This window comes from Procambarus clarkii, chromosome 71 (assembly GCF_040958095.1).
Source record: "Procambarus clarkii isolate CNS0578487 chromosome 71, FALCON_Pclarkii_2.0, whole genome shotgun sequence".
Lineage (NCBI taxonomy): Eukaryota > Metazoa > Arthropoda > Malacostraca > Decapoda > Cambaridae > Procambarus > Procambarus clarkii.
The window spans coordinates 26,437,570-26,461,380 of NC_091220.1; the positions used below are offsets into that span (position 1 = coordinate 26,437,570).

A 23,811-nucleotide genomic window follows, 5' to 3' on the forward strand; every position below is an offset into this window, starting at 1 on the left:
CCTGCTTTTACAGTTGTGAACTGAGTTGGCCTCTACAACCTGCTTCTTTAGGTCCGTCCGTTTACTCACTACTGTTATGCTAGAAGAAAATGTTCTAACATCTCTATGACACAGTCTCAAGCTTCCATCCATGCCCCCCTCCCCCTTGTTCTATTAGCATTCAGAGTAAACATTTTCTGTATTTCCACCTTGTCAATCCTCTTAACTATTTTATATGTCTGCATCCCATTCCTCCCTGTGTGTGAGTATATATTTTTACATGCGTTTGTGTTCTAACCTATTTGTACTCAACTATTTGTGCCTGTAGGATCTAGCCTCGGCTCCTGGACCCCGCATATCTTGCCGCAGGATGGTTTAAAGCAATGACTCCTGTCCTCTTTTCCTATTATATGAGTGTTTAAAATTATGAATAAAGGTTGCTTCCAAAATTTGCTCCTTTAGTTCATTCCATTTTCCCACAACTCTTTTGTTAAATGAAAACTTTTTAACACCTCTATGACTCATCTGAGTTTTGAGCTTCCACCCATTCCCCCTTGTTTTGTTGGTATTCAGTGTGAACCTTTCATCTATTTCCACATTCTCAATCTCCTTAAGTATGTTATATGTTTCTATCATATCTCCCCAATCTTTCCTTTATTCTTGCGTCGTCAGCTGCAGTTCCTTCAGTCCTTCATACCCCTTACCTCACAATTCTGAGACGAGCCTCATCGCAAACTTTTGAACCTTTTCTAATTTCTTTATGTTTCTTTAGGTGAGGGCATGATGGGGCGGCATACTCTAATGCTGGTCTCATGTAGGAAGTGTAAAGTGTTCTAAATGCTTCCTCATTTAGGTTCCTGAATGATGTTCTAACTTTTGCTAGCGTAGAGTACGCTGCTGTCGTTATCCTATTTTTATGTGCCTCAGGAGTTAGATTTGGTATTGTATCTACTCCCAGGTCTCCTTCTCGAGTCATCAAAAGTAGGTAGTTTTCCTCCACTTTGTACGGCCCCTGTGGCCTCCTGTCACTTTGTGCCATTTCCATTACTTTACACCTGCATCGTGTTGATCTCCAGCACCCATTTCTCCGACCATCTCCTCAACTTGTTCAAGTCCTCTTGGAGTATCATACAGTCATCATCTGTCACATCTGGTCACATTTATAATGCGTCATCCGCGAACATCGACATAAGAGACTAAACTCCTGTAGACGTCTGTTATGTATATCGGAAATTGAACTTGTCCAAGAACCGATTCTTGAGGAATTCCAATCTTTACTGCTCGCCATTCTGACTTCTCGCCAACTCACTGTCTCCTGCCTGATAGTTAATTCCTTACCTATGTTAGGGCTTTATCTCTTAACAATGTCTGTCTCTCGAGTTTGTATATTAGTCTCCTGTGTGGTATTGTATCAAAGGCTTTTTGGCATGACATAAATATGCAATCCTTCCATCCTCGTCCTGCCTTATTCATGTTACTTTATTATAGAATTCCAGAAACTTTGTTAGGTATGATTTTTCTTCCCAGAACCCATGTTGGTGTTTTGTTTATTTACCTAATTATCTTTAAGAATGTAACCAGCCTTAACCTGATTATTCATTCATGGACTTTGTAGGGGGAGACTTGTCAGTGATACAGGTCTTTAGTTAAGTTCTGCTTCCCTATCTCGTCATGAAAATTGGTACAAACTTGTCTTCTTCCAGCAACTGGCAACGTAAGTAAAGTAAGTGTGTGTACTCACCTAGTTGTGTTTATGAGGTTGAGCTTCGGCTCCTTGGGCCCGCCTCTCAACTGCTAGTCAACTGGAGTTCAGGTTCCTGAGCTTATTGTGTTCTATCTTATCTACATTTGTACCTATATGAAGTCAGACTCCATCACATTACTTCCTAATGCATTCTATTCATTAACTACTCTGACACTGAAAAAGTTCTTTCAAAAGTCCCTGTGGCTCATATGGATTCTCAATTTCAACCTGTGTCGTCTTCTGTGAGTACCACCGGTGTTAATCCATCCTTGTCTACCCTGTCAATTCCCCGGAGAATTTTGTACGTGGTGATCTTGTCTTCCCGAGCTCCTTAGTCTTCCAGCGAGGTGAAAAGCAATTCACGGAGCCTTTTCTCGTAACTCGTGCTCCTTAATTCTGGGAATAGTTTAACAGCATACATCGGAACCTTCTCTACCTACACCTTATGCATCACATGGGGCCACATACTCCAGGATTGGTCTGACATATGTGATATTCTAGGTTCTAAATGATTCCTTACGCAAATTTCTAAAGGCAGTTCTGATGTTAGTCTGCCTCACATATGCAAATGATGATATTCTATGGATGTGGGCTTCAGGAGACAAGTTTAGCATAATATTAACTCCTAGATAACCGTTTTATGAAGGATTTCGTCTCGCTTTCGGTATCATGTGTCTGGTCTCCTGTTCTCTCAGCCCAGTTGCATTGCCTTACATTTACTTTGGTTGAACTTCAGTAGCCATTTGCAGGACCCATTCCTTCAGTTTGTCTAGGTCATCTTGTAGCCTCTTGTCATCTTCATTGGTCTTAATCCTCCTCAGAATTTTTTCATACTCAGCAAACATTGCGTGGAACGAGTCTATTCCATCTGGGAGATCATTTACATGTATCAGAAACAGGATAGGTCCAAAAACTGAACCCTGCGAGACTCCATTGGTGACGCTTCGCCTCTCTGAGGCCTCACCATTCACAGATACTCGCTGTCTTCTGTTGCTTAGGTACCTTCTCTTTTACCTGTTGCTTAGGTAAAAGAGAAGTACCTTCTCTTTTACTCCTAAATGCATCTACATCTTGTACAGTAATCTCCTATGGGGTACTGTGTCAAGGGCTTTCTGGCAATCCAAAAATATGCAGTCTGCCCACCCGTCTTATTCTTGCCTGATTTTTGTCGCTTGATATTTGTTGCCTGATAATAGAATTGAGGGAAGGGACGACTTGGCATCCCTGAACCCATGCTGATGATGTGTTACAAAGCTCTTTCGCTCCAGATGTGCTACTAGTTTTTTCACACACTCTTCTCCATCACCTTGCATGGTATGCATAGTTTGGCAAACTGGCTTTTTGTTCAGTGCCTCCTGTCTGTCTGCCTTCTTGGTTGTTGGGAACTACATTATCCATCTTCCAAATTTTTGGCAATTTCGCTTTTACCAGTAATTTGTTATACACCATTGAGAGTGGCAGGCACATTACTCCTGCTCCCTTCTTTAGTTTTTATTGTGAGATTCCATCCGGGCCTATTGCCTTTGTCACATCTAGCTCTAGCAATTGCTTCCTACCCCCTTCCCCCAACTGGTAATCTCAAACTCCTCCAGAAGTACCTGGTTAGATATTCCCTTGCTCTTATCTCTGGCTCCTCTCATTGTTCAAACGTGAAGACCTTCTGGAATTTCTAATTGAATTCCTTGCACACTTCCTTGTTGTTTATAATGAATCTATCTGCCCCTATCCTTAGTTTCATTACATGTTCCTTCACTGAATCTTTTCTCCTGATGCAGCAATTTAGGTTGAATTTTTGCCTTCCTTGCTGCCATTTTCGTATTGTCTTTCTGCCTCTTTTATGATCTTGACGTATTCATTCCTAGCCCTCTGGTATCTTTCTTTGCTTTCTAGTGTTCTGTTATTTCTATAGTTTCTCATTGCCCTTGTACTTAGTTGCTGTGTCAGCTTACATCTCTGATTAAACCATGGATTCTTCATTTGCATTTTTTTTTCTTTTTGGATTGTGACAAACTTGTCTGCTGCCACCTTACACTTCTGCGTGGAATAGTCCATCATGTCTGGGCTGTTTTTTCTCTAAGCTCGGTTTCCCATGATATATTTTAAGAATTTTCATATTTTCTTATAGTTTACCTTTCGGAAAGCTAGCCTATTTTTTGTAAGTGAGTCTGTGTCTGTATTCACCAAATTGTGCTTGCGGGGGTTGAGCTTTGGCTCTTTGATCCCGCCTCTCAACTGTCAATCAACTGGTGTACAGGTTCCTGAGCTTACTGGGCTCTATCATATCTACACTTGAAACTGTGTATGGAGTCAGCGTCCACCACATCACCACATAAAGCATTCAATTTGTCAACTACTCTGACACTAAAAAAATTATTTCTAATGTCTCTAGGGCTCATTTGGCCACTCAATTTCCACCTGTGTCCCCTAGTGCGTGTGCCCCTTGTGTTAAAAAATATGTGGTTTGTCTACCCTATCAGTTCTCTTGAGAATCTTGCGTGTGGTGGTCATGTTTCCCTGAACTCTTCTCTCTTCCAGCGTCGTGAGGTTTAATTCCCGTAGTCTCTCCTCGTAGCTCATACCCTTCAGTTCGTGGACTAGTCTGGTGGCAAACCTTTGTACCTTCTCCAGTTTAGTCTTATGATTGAGGAGATATGGACGCCATGCTGGAGCGGCATACTCCAGGATTGGTCTGACCATATGTGGTATACAAGGTTCTAAATGATTTCTGACAAAAGTTTCTAAAAACCGTTCTTATTTTGGCCAACCTGGCATATGCTGCTGATGTTATGCTATTGATATGGGCTTCAGGGGACAGGTCTGGTGAGATATCAACTCCCAGGTGTTTCTCTCTGCCTAACTCCTGAAAAATTTACTATCCCAGCTGGTACCTTGTGATAGGCATTTTTCTCCCTACGCCTATCTTCATCACCTTGCACTTGCTCGAGTTAAATTATAGTAGCCATTTTTGGTACCATTACTTCAGTCTGTCCAGGTCACCCTGTAGCCTCTTGCTGTCCTCCTCTGTGTTAATCCTTCTTATAATTTTATCATCAACAGCAAACATTGAGATGAATGAGTCTATACCATCTTGAAGATCATCCACGTATATCAGAAACAAGATAGGCCCGAGTACAGAACCGCTGGTGACATCACACTATTCTGAGGAATCACCACTCACAGTAACTATATGCTTCCTGTTGTTTAGGTACTCTCTCTTATCCATTGTAGCACCCTACCGCTTACGACAGCTTGTTTCTCCAAATTATGCAACAGTCTCATATGGGGTACTGTGTCAAAAACTCTGACAATCCAAGAAAATGCTGTCTGCCTACCCTTCTCTCCCTTGTTGCTTGGTCATAGAATTCTGTTATACCTGTGAGACATGACTTGGCCTCCCTGAACCCATGCTGGTGGTGTGTTACAAAGTCTCTTCTCTTCAGATGCGATACCAGCCTTTTTCTCACGATCTTCTATATCATCTTGCTTGGTATTCAAGTTTAGGACAACGGGCTGTAGTTTAGGGCTTCCTGCCTAGCCCGTTTTTTTTTTGTATATTGGGACTGCGTTAGCTGTTTTGAAACTCTCTGGTAGGTCTCCTGTTTCCAGTGACTTGGTATACACCGTAGAGAGTGGCATGAAGAGTGCTTCCGCCTGTTCTTTACGCATTCATGGTAAGATTCCATCAGGTCCAATAGCCTTAGTCACGTCTAGATCGAGCAGATACCTCCTTATCTCGTGTCTGTTAATTTCAATATTTCAATATCTTCCAAGTTTGATTGGTTTATCGCAACCCCCTCTCAGCTCAGGGACTTCTCCTTGCTCTATTGTTAAGACTTCCTGGAAATCTTGTTGAATTTTTCACACACCTTTTTGTCATTCTCTGTGTGCCTGTCCTCTCCCTTGTTCAGTTTCATCACCCTGTTACTTGACTGTTGTTTTCCCTCCTGATGTGGCTGTATAGTAGTTTTGGTTGGGTCTTGACTTTATTTGCTATGTCATTTTCAAAGTGTCTCTCTGCTTTTCTTTTCACACTTAGGTACCCATTTCTGGTTCTCTGATATCTCTATCTCTTCTCTCTCTGGTGTACTATTATTTCTGTAGTTTTACCTTGCCCTTGTCCTTAGTTGCCTTGTTTTCTTATAATGCCTTATTGAATAACGGATTCCCCCATTTTGCTTTTCGATTTTTTCTCCCTTGGCTGGGATAAGCCTGTTTTCTGCCTTCTGACACTTCTAGGTGATGTAGTCCATCATGCCTTGTACAGACTTTTCTCTGAGTTATGTCTCCAATGGAATTCCTATTAAAAATACTAATCTCAACATAGTTTCCCTTCGGTATGCAAGCCGTTTACTTTTCGATCATTTCCATGGATGGGTTATTTCTACTTCCACCAGATATTAAACTGTTAGGACCTTGTGGTCACTCACTCCTATGGAGGGTTCTGATTTTACTTTATATCTGACTCATTCAGGGTGAATATCAGATGAAGTCTTGCTGGTTCATTATTTCCTCTCATTCATTTGGGCCCCTTGACATGTTGGCCTAGAACGTTTATTGTCGGCACGTCTAATAATTTCGCTCTCCATGTTTCTCTCCCTCCGTGTGGTTCTCTGTTTTCCCAGTTTATCTTTCCATGGGTAAAGTCACCCATGATCAACAGTTTGGATTTCTTCGTGCTGGCAATAGAAGCTTTTCTCTCTATTATGTTAATGGTTGCCATGTCGTTCCTGTTATACTCCTGTCTGGGTCATTTGTAATTACCTGGGGGTTATATATTACTACTGCCATTATTTTTGTCCTCCCATTGTCATAATACCTTTTATGTAGTCTTAGAAATCTTTACAGCCAAGGATGTACATCTCACTGAAACACAATGCCTCCCTTATCATCAGAGACACTCCTCTTTCTCTTCCCTCCCTCTCTTTCCTAAATACAGTAGTCTTGCAGAAACGCTTCATTTGTTATGATGTGTGAAAGTTTTGTTTCTGTGAGTGATGTTAGACCGGGTTTTCTTCTTGTGTCCTATCTCAAAGTTTACTTGTTTTATTTATAATCTCATCTATTATTGTGTACATCACTCAGAAGCTCACTTTCGTCTGTCCCTCCTCACTTAGTGTCACTCTGGCTGGCTGTTCCACTGGTGCAGACAGTTGCCCCATGGACTAAGGTGCATGGATGGGGTTGGTGTGCGATGCGATACTTAACATGGGTTTGGAGGATGCTGGGGTGGGGCATGGTTCATGGGATGGAGGAGAAAGGGTAGGCTTTGGGAGAGGGGGGAGTGGGGTTGGGGGAAATGGGTGAGTATTTAGTGGGGGGCTGGGTGGGCTTGGGGTAGGAAGGACTATTGGGTTGAAGATCGGAATGATGCTCTTCTCTCAGGGGTTGCTGAAATGCTTGGAGAGAGTTTCCCACTCCTCTCTGGGATTGTTGGGAATGGGGCCATAGTTCCTTGATTCCTTTCTCCTTGCTCTTCCTCATTGCATCTGCTGCCCTCATTCTCTCGTCACAATTGTCACATCTCTCTGAAGGAATACCGTTTTGAATGCCGTTATATATAACAGTCTGTTTTTCCTTGCTGGAAGTTCCTCTTTTGTGTTCTCATTCGTGAATATATATATTCAGGCTTGTATATATATATATATATATATATATATATATATATATATATATATATATATATATATATATATATATATATATATATATATATATATATATATATATATAATAATAATAATAATTTTTATTTAGGTAAGGTATATACATAAAGAGATTTTACAAAGTTTGTTGGCTTTATAGATAGAGCTAGTACATACAATGCCTAAAGCCACTATTACGCAAAGCGTTTCGGGCAATATATATATATATATATATATATATATATATATATATATATATATATATATATATATATATATATATATATATATATATATATTAGTATATTTTGGTAGCAGTCTTTCCTGTAGACATATATTATTAAATATGACCGAAAAAGTAAGATTAATAATTCTAACACGAATTTTCTCAATCTTTCGTACATTACGCTTCACTGTTGGAGGTAAATCAAAAATCACTTCTCCAAAATTCATTTTTATTTCTAGTCTACTTATTACATTTTCAAAGACTTCACAAATACACAACTGATTAGAACTTACGTATCTCTGCTATTATATCTACATTTGAGTGAGGTGGGAGGGATGATGTGGCATATAGTGACGTGGCATTAACACAAGACAGAAGATGAGGGGATATTAATAGGGTATTAAAAGTATCAACACAAGACAGAACAGAAACAATGGGTATTGAATAGAAGTGTTTGTAGAAAGCCTATTGGTCCATATTTCTTGATGCTTCTATATTGGAGCGGAGTCTTGAGGTGGGTAGAATATAGTTGTGCAATAATTGGCTGTTGATTGCTGGTGTTGACTTCTTGATGTGTAGTGCCTCGCAAACGTCAAGCCGCCTGCTATCGCTGTATCTATCGATGATTTCTGTGTTGTTTACTAGGATTTCTCTGGCGATGGTTTGGTTATGGGAAGAGATTATATGTTCCTTAATGGAGCCCTGTTGCTTATGCATCGTTAAACGCCTGGGAAGAGATGTTGTTGTCTTGCCTATATACTGGGTTTTTTGGAGCTTACAGTCCCCAAGTGGGCATTTGAAGGCATAGACGACGTTAGTCTCTTTTAAAGCGTTCTGTTTTGTGTCTGGAGAGTTTCTCATGAGTAGGCTGGCCGTTTTTCTGGTTTTATAGTAAATCGTCAGTTGTATCCTCTGATTTTTGTCTGTAGGGATAACGTTTCTATTAACAATATCTTTCAGGACCCTTTCCTCCGTTTTATGGGCTGTGGAAAAGAAGTTCCTGTAAAATAGTCTAATAGGGGGTATAGGTGTTGTGTTAGTTGTCTCTTCAGAGGTTGCATGGCTTTTCACTTTCCTGTCTTATGATGATGTGAAAAGCCATGCAACCTCTGAAGAGACAACTAACACAACACCTATACCCCCTATTAGACTATTTTACAGGAACTTCTTTTCCACAGCCCATAAAACGGAGGAAAGGGTCCTGAAAGATATTGTTAATAGAAACGTTATCCCTACAGACAAAAATCAGAGGATACAACTGACGATTTACTATAAAACCAGAAAAACGGCCAGCCTACTCATGAGAAACTCTCCAGACACAAAACAGAACGCTTTAAAAGAGACTAACGTCGTCTATGCCTTCAAATGCCCACTTGGGGACTGTAAGCTCCAAAAAACCCAGTATATAGGCAAGACAACAACATCTCTTTCCAGGCGTTTAACGATGCATAAGCAACAGGGCTCCATTAAGGAACATATAATCTCTTCCCATAACCAAACCATCGCCAGAGAAATCCTAGTAAACAACACAGAAATCATCGATAGATACAGCGATAGCAGGCGGCTTGACGTTTGCGAGGCACTACACATCAAGAAGTCAACACCAGCAATCAACAGCCAATTATTGCACAACTATATTCTACCCACCTCAAGACTCCGCTCCAATATAGAAGCATCAAGAAATATGGACCAATAGGCTTTCTACAAACACTTCTATTCAATACCCATTGTTTCTGTTCTGTCTTGTGTTGATACTTTTAATACCCTATTAATATCCCCTCATCTTCTGTCTTGTGTTAATGCCACGTCACTATATGCCACATCATCCCTCCCACCTCACTCAAATGTAGATATAATAGCAGAGATACGTAAGTTCTAATCAGTTGTGTATTTGTGAAGTCTTTGAAAATGTAATAAGTAGACTAGAAATAAAAATGAATTTTGGAGAAGTGATTTTTGATTTACCTCCAACAGTGAAGCGTAATGTACGAAAGATTGAGAAAATTCGTGTTAGAATTATTAATCTTACTTTTTCGGTCATATTTAATAATATATATATATATATATATATATATATATATATGTCGTACCTAATAGCCAGAACGCACTTCTCAGCCTACTATGCAAGGCCCAATTTGCCTAATAAGCCAAGTTCTCCTGAACTAATATATTTTCTCTAACTTTTTTCTTATGAAATGATCAAGCTACCCATTTCATTATGTATGAGGTGAATTTTTTTTTATTGGAGTTAAAAATAACGTAGATATATGACCGAATCTAACCAACCCTACCTAACCTAACCTAACCTATCTTTATAGGTTAGGTTAGTTTAGGTAGCCGAAAAAGTTAGGTTAGGTTAGGTTAGGTAGGTTAGGTAGTCGAAAAACAATTAATTCATGAAAACTTGGCTTATTAGGCAAGTCGGGCCTTGCATAGTAGGCTGAGAAGTGCGTTCTGGCTACTAGGTACGACATATATATATATATATATATATATATATATATATATATATATATATATATATATATATATATATATATATATATATATATATATATGCGAACAAGCCTGAATGATCTGCAGGACTATATGCGACTGAAAACTCACACCCCAGAAGTGACTCGAACCAAGTCACTTGGTTCGAGTCACTTCTGGGGTGTGAGTTTTCAATCATATATATATATATATATATATATATATATATATATATATATATATATATATATATATATATATATATATATATATATATATATATATATATATATAAATATATATATATATATATATATATATATATATATATATATATATATATATATATATATATATATATAAATATATATATATATATATATATATATATATATATATATATATATATATATATATATGTATATATATATGTATATATATATATATATGTATATATATATGTATATATATATGTATATATATATATGTATATATATATATGTATATATATATATATATGTATATATATATATATGTAAATATATATATGTATATATATATGTATATATATATATATATATATATATATATAAATATATATATATATATATGTATATATATATATATATATATATATATATATATATATATATATATATATATATATATATATATATATATATATATATATTAGTATATTTTGGTAGCAGTCTTTCCTGTAGACATATATTATTAAATATGACCGAAAAAGTAAGATTAATAATTCTAACACGAATTTTCTTGATCTTTCGTACATTTCTTTTCACTGTTGGTGGTAATTCAAAAATCAATTCTCCAAAATTCATTTTTATTTCTAGTCTGACGCGACACTTGAGCTGCGTTTTGTAAAATTTTCAAAGACTTTAGTTTACACATACACAACTGAATAGAACTTACACATCTCCGATTTGTTTATATCTACATTTGAGTGAGGTGGATGGGGTGAGGTGGTATTAATAGGGTATTAAATTCATCAACACAAGACAGAACACGAAACAATGGGTATTGAATGGAAGTGATTGTAGAAAGCCTATTGGTCCATATTTCTTGATGCTTCTATATTGAAGCGGAGTCTTGAGGTGGGTAGAATATAGTTGTGCATTAATTGGCTGTTGATTGCTGGTGTTGACTTCTTAATGTGTAGTGCCTCGCAAGCGTCAAGCCGCCTGCTATCGCTGTATCTATCGATGATTTCTGTGTTGTTTACTAGGATTTCTCTGGCGATGGTTTGGTTGTGGGAAGAGATTATATGTTCCTTAATGGAGCCCTGTTGCTTATGCATCGTTAAACGCCTAGAAAGAGATGTTGTTGTCTTGCCTATATACTGGGTTTTTTGGAGCTTACAGTCTTCAAGAGGGCATTTGAAGGGATAGACGACGTTGGTCTCTTTTAAAGCGTTCTGCTTTGTGTCTGGAGAGTTTCTCATGAGTAGGCTGGCCGTTTTTCTGGTTTTATAGTAAATCGTCAGTTGTATCCTCTGATTTTTGTCTGATTAGTTTCTTGATAATCCTTGTTTCAGTGCTGAGGTGATGTCGGTCTGTGAGGATGTCGAGGTGTTGTTCAATGCGGGTACGGATACTTTCGTCGATGTTGCTATTTCTCCATTCGTTTGTAGCATGAAGTAGTTGCGTTTTGTTGTCTTTGATTTCATTTTCTGCCTTGTATATCTGATCACGAATCAGATCCTTGCGATATTTTATCGTGAAGGCTTGATTCCTTGCTGCTGGGTCGTGCATTTTAATATTAGTATATTTTGGTAGCAGTCTTTCCTGTAGACAAATATTATTAAATATAATTCTAACACGAATTTTCTCGATCTTTCGTACATTTCTTTTCACTGTTGGTGGTAATTCAAAAATCAATTCTCCAAAATTCATTTTTATTTCTAGTCTGACGCGACACTTGAGCGCGTTTCGTAAAACATATTACATTTTCAAAGACTTTAGTTTACACATACACAACTGAATAGAACTTACACATCTCCGATTTGTTTATATCTACATTTGAGTGAGGTGGATGGGGTGAGGTGGTATTAATAGGGTATTAAATTCATCAACACAAGACAGAACACGAAACATTGGGTATTGAATGGAAGTGATTGTAGAAAGCCTATTGGTCCATATTTCTTGATGCTCCTATATTGGAGCGGAGTCTTGAGTCTTTGTCTTCAGACAAAAATCAGAGGATACAACTGACGATTTACTATAAAACCAGAAAAACGGCCAGCCTACTCATGAGAAACTCTCCAGACACAAAGCAGAACGCTTTAAAAGAGACCAACGTCGTCTATGCCTTCAAATGCCCTCTTGGGGACTGTAAGCTCCAAAAACCTGTATATAGGCAAAACAACAACATCTCTTTCTAGGCGTTTAACGATGCATAAGCAACAGGGCTCCATTAAGGAGCATATAATCTCTTCCCACAACCAAACCATCGCCAGAGAAATCCTAGTAAACAACACAGAAATCATCGATAGATACAGCGATAGCAGGCGGCTTGACGTCTGCGAGGCACTACACATCAAGAAGTCAACACCAGCAATCAACAGCCAATAAATGCACAACTATATTCTACCCACTTCAAGACTCCGCTCCAATATAGAAGCATCAAGATATATGGACCAATAGGTTTTCTACAATTACTTCCATTCAATACCCATTGTTTCGTGTTCTGTCTTGTGTTTGAATTTAATACCCATTCAATACCCATTGTTTCGTGTTCTGTCTTGTGTTGGAATTTAATACCCATTGAATACCCATTGTTCAAAGTTCGTTTTTTCACCTCATCCACCTCACCCAAATGTAGATATAAACCTCGAAGATATGTAAGCTCTATTCAGTTTCAGTTGTGTGTTTGTAAACTAAAGTCTTTGAAAATGTAATAAGTTTTACGAAACGCGCTCAAGTGTCGCGTCAGACTAGAAATAAAAATGAATTTTGGAGAATTGATCTTTGAATTACCATCAACAGTGAAAAGAAACATCAGAAAGATAGAGAAAATTCGTGTTAGAATTATTAATCTTACTTTTTCGGTCATATTTAATAATATATATATATATATATATATATATATATATATATATATATATATATATATATATATATATATATATATATATATATATATATATATATATATAAATATATATATATATATATATATATATATATATATATATATATATATATAAATATATATATATATATATATATATATATATATATATATATATATATATATATAAATATATATATATATATATATATATATATATATATATATATATATATACATATATATATATATATATATATATATATATATATATATATATATATATATATATATATATATATGTATGTATGTATATTATATATATATATTATATATATATATATATATATATATATATATATATATATATATATATATATTTATATATATATATATATATATATATATATATATATATATATATATATATATATATATATATATATATATATATATATATATATATATATATATATGTGTGTATGTATATAAATATGTGTGTGTGTGTACTCACCTAATTGTGCTTGCAGGGGTTGAGCTTTGGCTCTTTGGTCCTGCCTCTCAACTGTCAATCAACTGGTGAACAGATTCCTGAGTCTACTTGGCTATATCATATCTACATTTGAAACTGTGTATGGAGTCAACCTCCACCACATCACTGCCTAATGCATTCCATCCGTTAACTACTCTGACACTGAAAAAGTCCCTTCTAACGTCCCTGTGGCTCATGTGGGTACTCAGTTTCCACCTGTGTCCCCTTGTTCACGTCCCACCAGTGTTGAATACTTTATCCTCTTTTACCCGGTTGATTCCACTGAGGATTTTGTAGGTTGTGATCATGTCTCCCCTTACTCTTCTGTCTTCCAGTGTCGTTAGGAACATTTCCCGCAGCCTTTCCTCGTAACTCATGCCTTTTAGTTCTGGGATTAGTCTAGTGGCATACCTTTGGACTTTTTCCAGCTTCGTCTTGTGCTTGACAAGGTATGGGCTCCAAGCTAAGGCCGCATACTCCAGGATTCGTCTTACATATGTGGTGTACAAGATTCTGAATGATTCCTTACACAGGTTCTTGAACGCTGTTCTGATGTTAGCCAGCCTCGCATATGCCGCAGACGTTATTCTTTTTATGTGGGCTTCAGGAGACAGGTTTGGTGTGATATCAACTCCTAGATCTTTCTCTCTGTCCGTTTCATTGAGTACTTCATCTCCTATTCTGTATCCTGTGTCTGGCCTCCTGTTTCCACTGCCTAGTCTCATTACTTTACATTTACTCGGGTTGAACTTCAACAGCCATTTGTTGGACCATTCACTCAGTCTGTCTAGGTCATCTCGTAGCCTGCTACTATCATCTTCTGTTTCAATCCTTCTCATAATTTTTGCATCATCGGCAAACATTGAGGGAAACGATTCTATACCCTCTGGGAGACCATTTACGTATATCAAAAACAGTATAGGTCCAAGGACTGACCCTTGCGGGACTCCACTTGTAAAGTCTCGCCAATCTGAGACCTCACCTCTCACACAGACTCGTTGTCTCCTGTTGCTCAGGTACTCCTTTACCCAATGGAGTACCTTCCCTTCACTCCAGCCTGCATCTCCAGCTTTTTCACTAACCTCTTTTGTTGTACTGTATCAAAGGCTTTCTGACAATCCAAAAATATGCAGTCTGCCCACCCTTCTCTTCCTTGCCTTAATTTTGTTGCCTGGTCGTAAAATTCAAGTAACCCTGTGAGGCAGGACCTGCCATCCCTGAACCCATGTTGATGCTGTGTTACAAAGTTCTTTCGCTCCAGAAGTTCCACAAGCTTTCTTCGCATAATCTTCTCCATCAGCTTGCATGGTATGCAGGTAAGGGGCACTATCCTGTAGTTCAGTGCCTCCTGTCTATCCCCTTTCTTGTATATCGGGACTACGTTAGCTGCTTTCCAAATGTATGTACTCACCTAGTTGTACTCACCTAGTTGTGTTTGCGGGGGTTGAGCTCTGGCTCTTTGGTCCCGCCTCTCAACCGTCAATCAACAGGTGTACAGATTCCTGAGCCTATCGGGCTCTGTCATATCTACACTTGAAACTGTGTATGGAGTCATCCTCCACCACATCACTTCCTAATGCATTCCATTTGTCAACCACTCTGACACTAAAAAAGTTCTTTCTAATATCTCTGTGGCTCATTTGGGCACTCAGTTTCCACCTGTGTCCCCTTGTGCGTGTTCCCCTTGTGTTAAATAGACTGTCTTTATCTACCCTATCAATCCCCTTCAGAATCTTGAATGTGGTGATCATGTCCCCCCTAACTCTTCTGTCTTCCAGCGAAGTGAGGTTTAATTCCCGTAGTCTCTCCTCGTAGCTCATACCTCTCAGCTCGGGTACTAGTCTGGTGGCAAACCTTTGAACCTTTTCCAGTTTAGTCTTATCCTTGACTAGATATGGACTCCATGCTGGGGCTGCATACTCCAGGATTGCCCAGACATATGTAGTATACAAAGTTCTGAATGATTCTTTACACAAGTTTCTGAATGCCGTTCGTATGTTGGCCAGCCTGGCATATGCCGCTGATGTTATCCGCTTGATATGTGCTGCAGGAGACAGGTCTGGCGTGATATCAACCCCCAAGTCTTTTTCCTTCTCTGACTCCTGAAGAATTTCCTCTCCCAGATGATACCTTGTATCTGGCCTCCTGCTCCCTACACACCTATCTTCATTACATTACATTTGGTTGGGTTAAACTCTAACAACCATTTGTTCGACCATTCCTTCAGCTTGTCTAGGTCTTCTTGAAGCCTCAAACAGTCCTCTTCTGTTTTAATCCTTCTCATAATTTTAGCATCGTCCGCAAACATTGAGAGAAATGAATCGATACCCTCCGGGAGATCATTTACATATATCAGAAACAAGATAGGACCGAGTACAGAGCCCTGTGGGACTCCACTGGTGACTTCACGCCAATCGGAGGTCTCACCCCTCACCGTAACTCTCTGCTTCCTATTGCTTAGATACTCCCTTATCCACTGGAGCACCTTACCAGCTACACCTGCCTGTCTCTTCAGCTTATGTACCAGCCTCTTATGCGGTACTGTGTCAAAGGCTTTCCGACAATCCAAGAAAATGCAGTCCGCCCAGCCCTCTCTTTCTTGCTTAATCTGTGTCACCTGATCGTAGAATTCTATCAAGCCTGTAAGGCAAGATTTACCCTCCCTGAATCCATGTTGGCGATTTGTCACGAAGTCCCTTCTCTCCAGATGTGTTACCAGGTTTTTTCTCACGATCTTCTCCATCACCTTGCATGGTATACAAGTCAAGGACACTGGCCTGTAGTTCAGTGCCTCTTGTCTGTCGCCCTTTTTGTATATTGGGACCACATTCGCCGTCTTCCATATTTCTGGTAGGTCTCCCGTCTCTAGTGACTTATTATACACTATGGAGAGTGGCAAGCAAAGTGCCTCTGCACACTCTTTCAGTACCCATGGTGAGATCCCATCTGGACCAACAGCCTTTCTAACATCCAGATCCAGCAGGTGTCTCTTGACCTCCTCTCTCGTAATTTCGAACTCCTCCAAGGCCGCCTGGTTTACCTCCCTTTCTCCTAGCACAGTGACCTCACCCTGTTCTATTGTGAAGACCTCCTGGAACCTCTTGTTGAGTTCCTCACACACCTCTCTGTCATTCTCTGTATACCTGTCCTCGCCTGTTCTAAGTTTCAATACCTGTTCTTTCACTGTTGTTTTCCTTCTGATGTGACTGTGGAGTATCTTTGGTTCGGTCTTGGCTTTGTTTGCTATATCATTTTCAAAATTTTTCTCTGCTTCTCTTCGCACCCTGACGTACTCATTCCTGGTTCTCTGGTATCTCTCTCTGCTTTCTGGTGTTCTGTTATTCCGGAAGTTCCTCCACGCCTATTTGTTCAGTTTCTTCGCTTATGTGTGTGTGTGTGTGTGTGTGTGAGTGTGTGTGTGTGTGTGTGTGTGTGTGTGTGTGTGTGTGTGTGTGTGTGTGTGTGTGTGTGTGTGTGTGTGCTTACCTAGTTGTACTTACCTACTTATGCTTGTGGAGTTTGAGCTCTGGCTCTTTGGTCCCGCCTCTCAACTGTCAATCAACTGGTGTACAGATTCCTGAGTCTACTTGGCTATATCATATCTACACTTGAAACTGTGTATGGAGTCAGCCTCCACCACATCACTTCCTAATGCATTCCATTTGTCTACTACTCTGACACTGAGAAAACTCTTTCTAACGTCTCAATGGCTCATTTGGGCACTCAATTTCCACCTGTGTCCCCTAGTGCCCTGCCTCTTGTGTTAAATAGCCTGTCTTTATCTACAACTATCAGTTCATTTGAGAATCTTATGTGGGTGATTCATGTCCCCCCTAACTCTTCTGTCTTCCAGCGAAGTGAGGTTTAATTCCCGTAGTCTCTCCTCGTAGCTCATACCTCTCAGCTCGGGTTCTAGTCTGGTTGCAAACCTGTGAACCTTTTCCAGTTTAGTCTTATGCTTGACTAGATATGGACTCCATGCTGGAGCCGCATACTCCAGGATTGGTCTAACATATGTGGTATACAAAGTTCTAAATGATTCCTTACACAAGTCATATTCCGCTTGATGTTATCTTCTTGACATGGGCATCACTGGACAGGTCTGGCTTGATTTCAATCCCCAAGTTTTTTTTCTGTCTGTGACTCTTGAAGAATTTCATCACCCAAATGATACCTTGTATCTGGCCTCCTGCTCCCTTCACCTACCTTCATTACATTACATTTGCTTGGGTTAAACTCTAACAACCATTTGTTCGACCATTCCTTCAGTTTGTTTAAGTCTTCTTGAAGACTCAAGTAGTCCTCCTCTGTCTTAATCCTCATAATTTTGGCATCATCTGCAATGATTGAGAGAAATGAGTCTATACCTTCCTGGAGATCATTTACGTAAATCAGAAACAGGATAGAACCGAATACAGAGCCCTGTGGGACTCCACTGGTGACTTCACGCCAATCTGAGGTCTCACATCTCACTGTAACTCTCTGCTTCCTATTGCTTAGGTACTCCCTTATCCACTGGAGCACCTTACCAGCTACACCTGCCTGTCTCTCCAGCGTATGTACCAGCCTCTTATAGGGTACTGTGTCAAAAGCTTTCCGACAATCCAAGAAAAGGCAGTCCGCCCAGCCCTTTCTTTCTTGCTTAATCTTTGTCATCTGGTCGTAGAATTCTATTAAGCCAGTAGGTAAGATTTACCTTCTCTGGACCCATGTTGGCGATATGTCACGAAGTCCCTACTCTCCAGATGTGTTACCAGGTTTTTCCTCACGATCTTCTCCATCACCTTGCATGGTATACAAGTCAAGGACACTGGCCTGTAGTTCAGTGTCTATTGTCTGTCACCTTTTTTGTATAATGGGACCTCATTAGCAGTCTTCCATATTTCTGGTAGGTCTTCCGTTTCCAGTGACCAACTATACACTATGGAGAGCGGCAAGCAAAGTGCCTCTGCACACTCTTTCAAAACCCATGGTGAGAACACCTCTAGACCAACAGCCTTTCTCACATCCAGATCTCTTGACCTTAACTCTCGTAATTTTGAATCCTTCCAAGGCCGCCTGGTTTACTGCCCTCTCTCCTAACGCAGTGACCTCACCTTTGTTCGATTGTGAAAACCTCCTGGAACCCCTTGTTGAGTTCTTCACACACCTCTTTGTCAGTCTCTATATCTATCCTCGCCTGTTCTAAGTTTCGTTACCTGTCCTTTCACTGTTGTTTTCCTCCTGATGTGACTGTAGAGTAGCTTTGGTTCGGTCTTGGCTTTGTTTGCTATACCATTTTCATAACTTTTTCTGCTTCTCTTCTCACACTTACATACTCATTCCTGGTTCTCTGGTATCTCTCTCTGCTTTCTGGTGTTCTGCTATTTCGGAAGTTCCTCCACACCCTTTTGTTCAGTTTCTTTGCTTCCATATATGCCCTCTTAAACCATGGATTCTTCTTTTGCTTCTCAGATTTTTCTTTTGGGCCGGGATAAACCTGTTTACTGACTTCTGACACTTTTGGGTGGCATAGTCCATCATGTACTGTACAGACTTAGCTCTAAGGTCTGTGTCCCATGGTATATCCCATAGGAAACTTCTCATTTCCTCATAATTCCCCTTTCGTATGCCTCCTCATAATTCCCCTTTCGGTATGCCAGCCTTTTGTTGCCAGAGAGAGAGAGAGAGAGAGAGAGAGAGAGAGAGAGAGAGAGAGAGAGAGAGAGAGAGAGAGAGAGAGAGAGAGAGAGAGAGAGAGAGAGAGAGAGAGAGAGAGAGAGAGAGAGAGAGAGAGAGAGAGAGAGAGAGAGAGAGAGAGAGAGAGAGAGAGAGAGAGAGAGAGAGAGAGAGAGAGAGAGAGAGAGAGAGAGAGAGAGAGAGAGAGAGAGAGAGAGAGAGAGAGAGAGAGAGAGAGAGAGAGAGAGAGAGAGAGAGAGAGAGAGAGAGAGAGAGAGAGAGAGAGAGAGAGAGAGAGAGAGAGAGAGAGAGAGAGAGAGAGAGAGAGAGAGAGAGAGAGAGAGAGAGAGAGAGAGAGAGAGAGAGAGAGAGAGAGAGAGAGAGAGAGAGAGAGAGAGAGAGAGAGAGAGAGAGAGAGAGAGAGAGAGAGAGAGAGAGAGAGAGAGAGAGAGAGAGAGAGAGAGAGAGAGAGAGAGAGAGAGAGAGAGAGAGAGAGAGAGAGAGAGAGAGAGAGAGAGAGAGAGAGAGAGAGAGAGAGAGAGAGAGAGAGAGAGAGAGAGAGAGAGAGAGAGAGAGAGAGAGAGAGAGAGAGAGAGAGAGAGAGAGAGAGAGAGAGAGAGAGAGAGAGAGAGAGAGAGAGAGAGAGAGAGAGAGAGAGAGAGAGAGAGAGAGAGAGAGAGAGAGAGAGAGAGAGAGAGAGAGAGAGAGAGAGAGAGAGAGAGAGAGAGAGAGAGAGAGAGAGAGAGAGAGAGAGAGAGAGAGAGAGAGAGAGAGAGAGAGAGAGAGAGAGAGAGAGAGAGAGAGAGAGAGAGAGAGAGAGAGAGAGAGAGAGAGAGAGAGAGAGAGAGAGAGAGAGAGAGAGAGAGAGAGAGAGAGAGAGAGAGAGAGAGAGAGAGAGAGAGAGAGAGAGGAGAGAGAGAGAGAGAGAGAGAGAGAGAGAGAGAGAGAGAGAGAGAGAGAGAGAGAGAGAGAGAGAGAGAGAGAGAGAGAGAGAGAGAGAGAGAGAGAGAGAGAGAGAGAGAGAGAGAGAGAGAGAGAGAGAGAGAGAGAGAGAGAGAGAGAGAGAGAGAGAGAGAGAGAGAGAGAGAGAGAGGAGAGAGAGAGAGAGAGAGAGAGAGAGAGAGAGAGAGAGAGAGAGAGAGAGAGAGAGAGAGAGAGAGAGAGAGAGAGAGAGAGAGAGAGAGAGAGAGAGAGAGAGAGAGAGAGAGAGAGAGAGAGAGAGAGAGAGAGAGAGAGAGAGAGAGAGAGAGAGAGAGAGAGAGAGAGAGAGAGAGAGAGAGAGAGAGAGAGAGAGAGAGAGAGAGAGAGAGAGAGAGAGAGAGAGAGAGAGAGAGAGAGAGAGAGAGAGAGAGAGAGAGAGAGAGAGAGAGAGAGAGAGAGAGAGAGAGAGAGAGAGAGAGAGAGAGAGAGAGAGAGAGAGAGAGAGAGAGAGGAGAGAGAGAGAGAGAGAGAGAGAGAGAGAGAGAGAGAGAGAGAGAGAGAGAGAGAGAGAGAGAGAGAGAGAGAGAGAGAGAGAGAGAGAGAGAGAGAGAGAGAGAGAGAGAGAGAGAGAGAGAGAGAGAGAGAGAGAGAGAGAGAGAGAGAGAGAGAGAGAGAGAGAGAGAGAGAGAGAGAGAGAGAGAGAGAGAGAGAGAGAGAGAGAGAGAGAGAGAGAGAGAGAGAGAGAGAGAGAGAGAGAGAGAGAGAGAGAGAGGAGAGAGAGAGAGAGAGAGAGAGAGAGAGAGAGAGAGAGAGAGAGAGAGAGAGAGAGAGAGAGAGAGAGAGAGAGAGAGAGAGAGAGAGAGAGAGAGAGAGAGAGAGAGAGAGAGAGAGAGAGAGAGAGAGAGAGAGAGAGAGAGAGAGAGAGAGAGAGAGAGAGAGAGAGAGAGAGAGAGAGAGAGAGAGAGAGAGAGAGAGAGAGAGAGAGAGAGAGAGAGAGAGAGAGAGAGAGAGAGAGAGAGAGAGAGAGAGAGAGAGAGAGAGAGAGAGAGAGAGAGAGAGAGAGAGAGAGAGAGAGAGAGAGAGAGAGAGAGAGAGAGAGAGAGAGAGAGAGAGAGAGAGAGAGAGAGAGAGAGAGAGAGAGAGAGAGAGAGAGAGAGAGAGAGAGAGAGAGAGAGAGAGAGAGAGAGAGAGAGAGAGAGAGAGAGAGAGGAGAGAGAGAGAGAGAGAGAGAGAGAGAGAGAGAGAGAGAGAGAGAGAGAGAGAGAGAGAGAGAGAGAGAGAGAGAGAGAGAGAGAGAGAGAGAGAGAGAGAGAGAGAGAGAGAGAGAGAGAGAGAGAGAGAGAGAGAGAGAGAGAGAGAGAGTGTAGGAAAAACATAAAGGAAGCAGCAGCAGGAGTTAAGAAAGAATAAGTAGTAGTATCAAAACATACGGAAGCTGCAGGAGTCGGGTAAAGTTAACAGAAGTAAAGTTAACAGAAGTAAATTGGAAAGAGGTGGCAAAAATGATGAGAAACATTTTGCAGTAAGAAGAAGAAGAAGGTAGACTTACTTGAAAGCGGAGAGGTGTGCATAGACGTGTTGCCAAGTCGAGACTGAGAAGGGTTGGCGAGCACATGGGATAGTGGGATCTTACCTTAAGCACGTACAGAGAATAACAATGAAATATAATGCGTAATGTAAAACCTCGATTTTTATTGTCTCGAGGATAAATATCCTCTTAGGGTTCTTCAGGTCAGTTAGAAAGTTACTAACTGTCTGTCTGTCTGTCCGTCTCTCTGTCTCCCTGTTTGTCTCAGTGTCTGTCTGTCTGTCGGTCCGCCCATCTGTCAGTTGAATGGTCTAACCGGTAACTGTGTATCTGTCTGTCTGTCTGTCTGTATACCGGGTAGACAAGGATAAACTATTCAACACTGGTGGTACGCGAACAAGGGGACACAGGTGGAAACTTAGTACCCACATGAGCCACAGGGACGTTAGAAAGAACTTTTTCAGTGTCAGAGTAGTTAACGGATGGAATGCATTAGGCAGTGATGTGGTGGAGGCTGACTCCATACACAGTTTCAAATGTAGATATGATAGAGCCCAGTAGGCTCAGGATTCTGTACATCAGTTAATTGACAGTTGAGAGGCGGGACCAAAGAGCCAAAGCCCCGCAAGCACAAACAGGTGAGTACATACACATCCCTAGGATGAAGCAAGTAGCAGCTAATTCCCAGGTAATTATTTACTCCTAGATGAACATCTGTATCAGGTGAAAGAATCTGTTTCTGCCTTGACAGTGAATCGACCCCCCCCCCCCTGCCCTTAGGAATACAACCCCTGCCCTTATTAATACAACCCCTGGCCTCTAGGATTACAAGCTCTGCCCTCAGGATTACAAGCTCTGCCCTCAGGATTACAACCCCTGCCCTCATGATTACAACCCCTGCCCTCAGGATTACAACCCCTGCCCTCATGATTACAAACTCTGCCCTCAGGATTACAACCCCTGCCCTCAGGATTACAACCCCTGCCCTCAGGATTACAAAATCTGCCCGGAGGATTATAACCCCTACCCTCATGATTATAACCTCTACCCTCAGGATTACAAACTCTGCCCTCAGGATTACAACCCCTGCCCTCAGGATTACAAACTCTGCCCTCAGGATTACTACCCCTGCCCTCAGGATTACTACCCCTGCCACTAGGATTACAACCCCTGCCCTCAGGATTACAACCCCTGCCCTCAGGATTACAACCCCTGTCCTCAGGATTACTACCCCTGCTAGTAGGATTACAACCCCTGCCCTCAGGATTACAACCCCTGCCCTCTGGATTACAACCCCTGCCCTCAGGATTAAAACCCCTTGCCCTCATGATTACAACCCTTGCCCTCATGATTACAACCCCTGCCCTCAGGATTACAGCCCCTGCCCTCAGGATTACAACCCCTGCCCTCAGCATTACAACCCTTGCCCTCATGATTACAACCCCTGCCCTCAGGATTACAGCCCCTGCCCTCAGGATTACAACCCCTGCCCTCAGGATTACTACCCCTGCCACTAGGATTACAACCCCTGCCCTCAGGATTACAACCCCTGCCCTCAGGATTACAACCCCTGTCCTCAGGATTACAAACTCTGCCCTCAGGATTACAACCCCTGCCCTCAGGATTAAAACCCCTTGCCCTCATGATTACAACCCCTGCCCTCAGCATTACAACCCTTGCCCACATGATTACAACCCCTGCCCTCAGGATTACAACCCCTGCCCTCAGGATTACAACCCCTGCCCTCAGGATTACAACCCCTGCCCTCAGGATTACTACCCCTGCCACTAGGATTACAACCCCTGCCCTCAGGATTACAACCCCTGCCCTCAGGATTACAACCCCTGTCCTCAGGCTTACAAACTCTGCCCTCAGGATTACAACCCCTGCCCTCAGGATTAAAACCCCTTGCCCTCATGATTACAACCCCTGCCCTCAGCATTACAACCCTTGCCCTCATGATTACAACCCCTGCCTTCAGGATTACAAAATCTGCCCGGAGGATTACAACCC

At 41.1% G+C, this 23,811-nt stretch overlaps 1 protein-coding gene across 1 annotated transcript; it reads right to left on the bottom strand.

Annotated features, from left to right (window-relative positions):
• Positions 1 to 22,598: 22,598 nt before the first annotated feature.
• On the bottom strand, positions 22,599 to 23,147 carry LOC138356304 (uncharacterized). The gene has a single exon (XM_069312278.1). It carries the CDS (start codon positions 23,145 to 23,147, stop codon positions 22,599 to 22,601), a length of 549 nt encoding a protein of 182 aa, XP_069168379.1.
• Between the last annotated feature and the right edge of the window lie 664 nt (positions 23,148 to 23,811).

Excerpts from the sequence above, each read along its gene's own strand:
- LOC138356304 (XM_069312278.1), bottom strand. The coding sequence starts at position 23,147 with ATGAGGGCAAGGGTTGTAATCATGAGGGCAAGGGGTTTTAATCCTGAG.